The sequence below is a fragment of the Microcebus murinus genome, chromosome 14 (assembly GCF_040939455.1).
Source record: "Microcebus murinus isolate Inina chromosome 14, M.murinus_Inina_mat1.0, whole genome shotgun sequence".
NCBI classification, from domain to species: domain Eukaryota; kingdom Metazoa; phylum Chordata; class Mammalia; order Primates; family Cheirogaleidae; genus Microcebus; species Microcebus murinus.
The window spans coordinates 69,684,602-69,691,501 of NC_134117.1; the positions used below are offsets into that span (position 1 = coordinate 69,684,602).

A 6,900-nucleotide genomic window follows, 5' to 3' on the forward strand; every position below is an offset into this window, starting at 1 on the left:
ATCAGCGTTACCCTAGATGGAAAGCAAACTAAACCAACAGACATTCTGGCTATGGGTGAAAGGAAATTTAGAATGGATGATAGTGGAAGGAGATGATGACTATATATGTGGCCTTGGAATCAATTGCATCAGAAAGCACTGTAGCTTGCCACTTACTGCTGTAGGTCAGTGTTTTGCATTTTTGGTTTCTATTTCAAAAATATGGTTAACTGTTTCATTCAAGAGTAAGACCAAGACAGGGTCAACTTAAAGTGTTGGGCCAGTGAATCTGATTAGTGTAACAGGTGGATTGAAGAACACACTGCTGGTGACTCACCCATACAGCCTCGGCATTCTCCTTAACAGACAACCTGCAGGTATTTACTGCAATGCCTGTGAACTCTTCCAAACTTGCTCTGATTGTTGGAGTACATTTATTCATGCACAAGTAAAGTGAGACGTTCTGGAGAATAAATGTTCCCAGAAGCAATCCTCAATCAATCAAGAGTGGAGAATTGGTAAATTGGACCTCAGTAAAATTAAAACCTTTTTCTCTACGATATTCCTTTTTTAAAGCCCATCTCAAGAGATTACATATTGTATGATTCCATAGCAGTTTGGAAATGAGAACAGTCTGAAAATTAAGGACAAAATAGAAATTTCACTGGGGACAAACTTTGAGGCAGTGAAGTGGATGCAACTATAAAAAGAACACTGCAGGGATATTTGCAGTGTTAGAACCGTCCAGTATCCTGACTGTGATGGTCGAACATGAACCTAAACATGTGATAAAATTATAAACAAGTACAAACACAATTGTACCACCCATACTACACACACACACACACACATAAGTATAATTGAAACTGGGAAAAGAATTTGTATACTGTGTTATTGTTAATATCTTTTTTTTTTTTTTTGATGCTGAATCTTTTTTTTTTTTTTTTGGCATACTATGGGGGTACAGATGTCAAGGTTTCAATAAATGCCCATTTCCCCCCCTCCCCCCAAAAGTCTGAGTCTCCATCATGACCATCCCCCAGATGGTGCACATCTCACTCATTATGCATGTATATACCCGCCCCCCTCCCCCCTCCCACCTCCCCAATACCCTATTACTGTAGCACCTGTGTGTCCACTTAGGTGCTACTCAGTTAATACCAGTTTGCTGGAGAATATATCTGGTGCTTGTTTTTCCATTCTTGGGATACTTCACTTAGTAGTATGGGTTCCAGCTCTAACCAGGAAAATATAAGATGTGCTATATCACCGTTGTTTCTTAGAGCTGAATAGTACTCCATGGTATACATATACCACATTTTATTAATCCATTCTTGGATTGATGGGCAATTGGGCTGTTTCCACAGCCTTGCAATTATGAATTGTGCTGCTATAAACATTCAAGTGCAGGTGTCTTTTTTGTAGAGTGTCACTGGATCATTTGGGTAGATGCCCAGCAATGGGATTGCTGGATCAAATGGTAGATTCACTTGTATCGCTTTAAGGTATCTCCATATTGCTTTCCACAGAGGTTGAACTAGTTTGCAGTCCCACCAGCAGTGTAGGAGTGTTCCTCTCTCTCCACAACCACGCCAGCATTTGTTATTTGGAGACTTTTTGATAAAGGCCATTCTCACTGGAGTTAAGTGATATCTCATTGTAGTTTTGATTTGCATTTCCCTGATGATTAGGGATGGTGAGCATTTTTTCACATGTTTGTTGGCCATTCTTCTGTCTTCTTTAGAAAAGTTTCTGTTCATGTCCTTTGCCCACTTTTTAATAGGGTTATTTGATTTTTTCTTGCTGATTTTCGTGAGTTCTAATTATATTCTAGTTATCAGTCCTTTATCGGATACATAGGATGCAAAAATTTTCTCCCATTCTGTAGGTTGTCTGCCTACCTTCATGACTGTTTCTTTGGCTGTGCAGAAGCTTTGTAGTTTCATCATGTCCCATCTATTTATTTTTGTTGCTGCTTTGATTGCCTTTGGGGATTTCTTCATAAACTCTTTGCCTAGGCCGGTGTCTAGGAGAGTGTTTCCAACATTTTCCTCTAGAATTCTAATGGTTTCATACCTGAGATTTAAGTCTGTTATCCAGCGTGAGTTGATTTTTGTGAGAGGTGAAAGGTGTGGGTCCTGTTTTAACCTTCTACAAGTGGCTATCCAGTTTTCCCAGCACCATTTATTGAAAAGGGATTCTTTTCCCCAGCGTATGTTTTTGTCTACTTTGTCAAAGATTAGATGGCTATATGAGGATGGTTTTATATCAGGATTCTCACATCTGTTCCACTGGTCAATAATCCTATTTTTGTGCCAATACCAGATTGTTTTAATTACTACAGCTTTGTAGTATAGTTTGATATCTGGTATATTAATGCCTCCCAATTTGTTTTTGTTGCCTAGAATTGCTCTTGATATTCGGGGTCTTCTTTGGTTCCATATAAAGCGTAAAATTATTTTTTCTATATCTGTGAAGAATGCTGATGGGATTTTAATAGGTATTGCATTGAATCTGTAGATCAGTTTGGGTAGTATAGACATTTTAATGATGTTGAGTCTGCCGATCCACGAGCATGGAATGGATTTCCATCTGTTTACATCCTCTGCTATTTCCTTCCTCAGTGTTTCATAGTTCTCCCTATAGAGGTCTTTTACCTCCTTGGTTAAGTATACTCCTAGGTACTTTAATTTCTTTGTTGCTATTGTGAAGGGTATTGAGTCTTTAATTTGTTAATATCTTGATTGTGATAGTAAACTATAGTTTTTCAAAATGCCATTATAGGTGGAAATGGGCAAAATGTGTACGGATCTCTATTTCTTACAACTGCATGTGAATCTAAAAACATTTTAACAAAAATTTCAGTTAAAGAAAAAAGGCAGTTTGGAATGTTTAAGTGATAATATTGCACACAATGTGTACATTCCTTAATAAAGAGTGGATGTTTAATTTCTAATTCTAATAAAATGAAAATAATACTGCCAAATGCTACTGGGAATGAGAAGATAACTGAGTGACTCATGCACTGCTGGTAGGAATGTAAAATGGTGCAGCCACTCCGGAAAACAGTTTATCAATTTCTTATAAAACCAGATATGCAACTACCATACAACCCAGCAATTTCATTCTTAGGCATTTATCCCAGATAAATGGAATCTTGAGTTCATACAAAAACCTGTACATAAGTGTTTAGGGAATCTTTACTTGTAATAAACTACTGCAATCACCCTATATGTCCTTAAATAGGTAAATTATTATGCAAAATGTGGTAGATGCATTCCATGGAATGATGTTCACCAATAAAAAGTAATGAACTATTGATATGTGCAACAACTTGGAAGAATCCCCAGAGAATTATGACATATGGAAAAAGCCAATTCCAAGGGCTATATCCTATATAATTTTACATAAACACACGCACACACACAAAAACATATGTACATATATGTTTATTTTTTAAAATGGAAAAAGTAACAGAAAGGAAGAACAGATGTACAGCTGCAGCTGGAAGTAGGTGTGGCTATAGAAGATCAACAGGAGGGATCCTTGTGGGGACCCAATGTCCTGTATCTTGACCTTATCAATGTCAACTTTCTGGCTGTGTTATTATATTTTGCAAGATGTTGCCATTGCCAGAAACTGGGTAAGGAGAATATGGGATATCTCTGTATTGTTCTTAAAACTGCAGATAAATCTACAATTATCACAATATAAGTCATTTAATTTTTTTAAAAAAGAGTTTGTCTTTTTTTTTCCTGGCCAAATTAAAGAATGGACACCCTAGGGAGCCTAGCTTTGTTCACTGGGTCCTGGATAAAGATTAGGCTCAGAATCCTTCTTGCTACAAGGGCTCATTAATCCACTATGGGCATTTATGGTCACTTCTTCCATCTGGGTTATGGGTTTACTGGAATGCAGTCCAGAGTTCTGACATCCAAGATGAAGGTGGATATTGTCCACACTCCCAGGAGTTCCCTGTACTTAGACCAAGTTTAGAAATTGCCTGTCTTGCTTCATTTGTGGAGACAGGAGAGACACAGACACAGCTGTCCTTGGCAAACCATAACCCCCAGAACAGCTTATAGTCCAGCTACTCCCAACAATATAAATTCAATCACCCAACACTTTTGGAAAGTCTAAGATCGTTTCTGATCAGACTATGCCTTAAATAAAACTATTCTCAAGCATGAAAGGAAAATATGGACTTAAATCAGACCACTAAAAATCACATCATTGTCTTCTAAAGTCTATTAACCTGGATAGAACTAGAGCGTAATCTACTAAGTATAGTATCACAAGAGTGGAAAACAAGCACCACATATACTCACCATCCAATTGGTATTAATTGATCCACTTTTAAGTGCACATATAGTAATAACATTCATCAGGTGTCGGGCAGATGGGAATGGGAGGAAGAGATTGGTATATTCACAACTAATGGGTGTGGTGAGCACCATTTGGGGTATAGACACGCTTGAAGCTCTGACTCGGGTGGGTCAAAAGCAATATATTTAACCTAAACATTTGTACCCCCATAATACGCTGAAATAAAAAAAAATAGAATCACACCAAGCAAATGGGAACTCAATGGTTGTAGGCACACACTTCCCTCTGGTACAATTGCCTTTGGGTGGGAGGAACTTCTTCAATTAACTTGTAATCAAAATGGCTGACTCCATTTAATCCATTTTTTGTCATTAATGCACTCATTATCATTTTAAACTTTTCTAATTATGAGTTCTTTTATTTTTGCTGCATAAAATGTCAACCAGAATTTAACTTAACCCAGAAGACACACCAGAACTATACATAAAGTCATATTAGGAAAGACATCTCTTGCACAGGAGGAAATAATTTGATACTGGGATGAGCTACCTTTCTGCAACCTATTGGGTCTGGGGCTTGGCAACATCAATTACATGGGAAAAAATGCACAAAGTCAAACGTTTTTCATTTTGTTTCTGGTTCAAGAAAGGATTAAAGACACCTTTATCAATAATATTTTATATGGCTAGAAAATGATAAAGTGAAAGTGTCCATGTTAACAACCTGGAGTCACACAAAGCTGTTTATACCTCTAGCACCAACAGATCCAAAGAGAGAACTTAGTGAGTTACTGCTGATTGATTCACAAAGATGGAAACAATTAATGAATTAACATTATCTTTCATAAGGCTATTTTATCATGACTTTATGCAATTTTCCAATCTTACCTTGAACAAATAAAGTGGTAAAAAAATATTTGTATCTATTTGCTCTTAGGTATGAGAAAGTTCAAGCAGAAGAATATGTAATGATGAGCAATTATTAAATACGATTGGCAACTATTTTATTCTTAGCTTAAAAACTTTGTGTTATTTGATCTATGTATATTAGGTTCTCCATAAATGTTTCCTAGATTGAATTCATATAAGACCAATGACTAGAATTCAAGGAAGATAATTTTAACACAGTATAGAGAACTAATTTGAATTTTGAAATAGTGCAAGGCATTGAGTTGCAAGATAAGGTAGTATCCATCTAGGTGAACATTACCATAAGCGAGATCACAATAAGCTGAGAATTTATGGAGAAGATTTCTGCAATGGTGGTAAAGTGAACTGGATGACTAAGGAAATCTACTTACTCTCAAAAAACCTATGACCCTATTTGTGGAATTTCATCCTGGACAGAGCATCCCTCAGAGCTTGGTGAACCTGCTTGTTCCGCAGAGTGTAGATGACTGGGTTCAGCAGCGGGGTCACCACCGTGTTCACAAGAGCAGCCTCTTTGTTGGAGTCCAGCCTGTCCCTTTGGTTCGGTTTCACGTATATAAAGACACAGCTGCCATACATCAGAGAGAGGACAATGAGGTGGGAGGAGCAGGTGGAGAAAGCTTTCTGCCCCTCCTTGGCTGAGGGAAGACGCATGATTGTGACTATTACGTTGCTATATGCAATGATGGTTACAACAAGGGATGAAAACAAAATGAAGGAAATGAGGCCAAAGGCCAACATCTCAGCAGATCTGGTGTCAGAACAGGAGAGATGAATTAAGGAGCCAATATCACAGAAGAAATGTGGGATGACATTGGGGCCACAGAAGGACAGCTGGGAAACCGTGACAACCAGACCAGTGATGACGATGAAGGACAAAACATAGCAGAAGAAAACCAAAAGGAAACAAACCCTGAGATTCATCATGGTTGGGTAGTGCAGAGGTTTGCAAATGGCCAGGTAGCGATCCAAGGACATGGCAGCCATGAGAAAGAAAATTGTTGCCCCAAGAAATAAAGTAAAAAAAGCTTGATTGAAACAGTCAGTAAAGGGAATTGTTTGCTTACCTAAAAGAAAGATGACCAGCAGTTTAGGAATAACCGTGGTTATAAAACCACACTCACAGAAGGAGAAACTGCTGAGTAAAATATACATTGGTATCTGGAGGCGATGGTCAGCCCAGGTGATGGTGATTATGAGCATGTTTCCCATGATGGAGCCCAAGTATGCCAGCAGGTGCACCAGGAACAGCACGTTCCCCAGGTGCTGGACAGCAGGGAACCCCTCCAGGATGAACTCATGGACTGTTGTCTCATTCCTCACGTTTATCATTATGTCCATTTCTCTGTCTGTCATCAACCCTCTGTGATCTGTTAGGCAGAAAATACTATCAATGAAGAATAAAATATTTAATGGATGGCCACTATTTTTTTACATCACTGGTTGCTTGAAGTTACTGTTTGGAGTAAGGAATAAATTTTTCTGTTTTAATATTTTATTAAAAATTATTTGAGCTTTTACCATTGTTAAATTGTAAACATTGAAAGTTTATTCCTTTGCTTTTTGAGAATAAATTTTGGGTGCAACTTAACTTTTCTGGAAAATAATATCTACAAATAATACTCCATACAATGCAAAATGAAATCATTATGTTTTGCAGACAAAA

The 6,900-nt window shown here is 37.7% G+C and overlaps 1 protein-coding gene across 1 annotated transcript; it reads right to left on the reverse strand.

Annotated features, from left to right (window-relative positions):
* Nucleotides 1-5,624: 5,624 nt before the first annotated feature.
* LOC105860116 (olfactory receptor 6C74-like) lies at nt 5,625-6,566 on the reverse strand. The gene has a single exon (XM_012744590.1). The coding sequence runs from the start codon at nt 6,564-6,566 to the stop codon at nt 5,625-5,627; it is 942 nt and encodes a 313-aa protein (XP_012600044.1).
* Between the last annotated feature and the right edge of the window lie 334 nt (nt 6,567-6,900).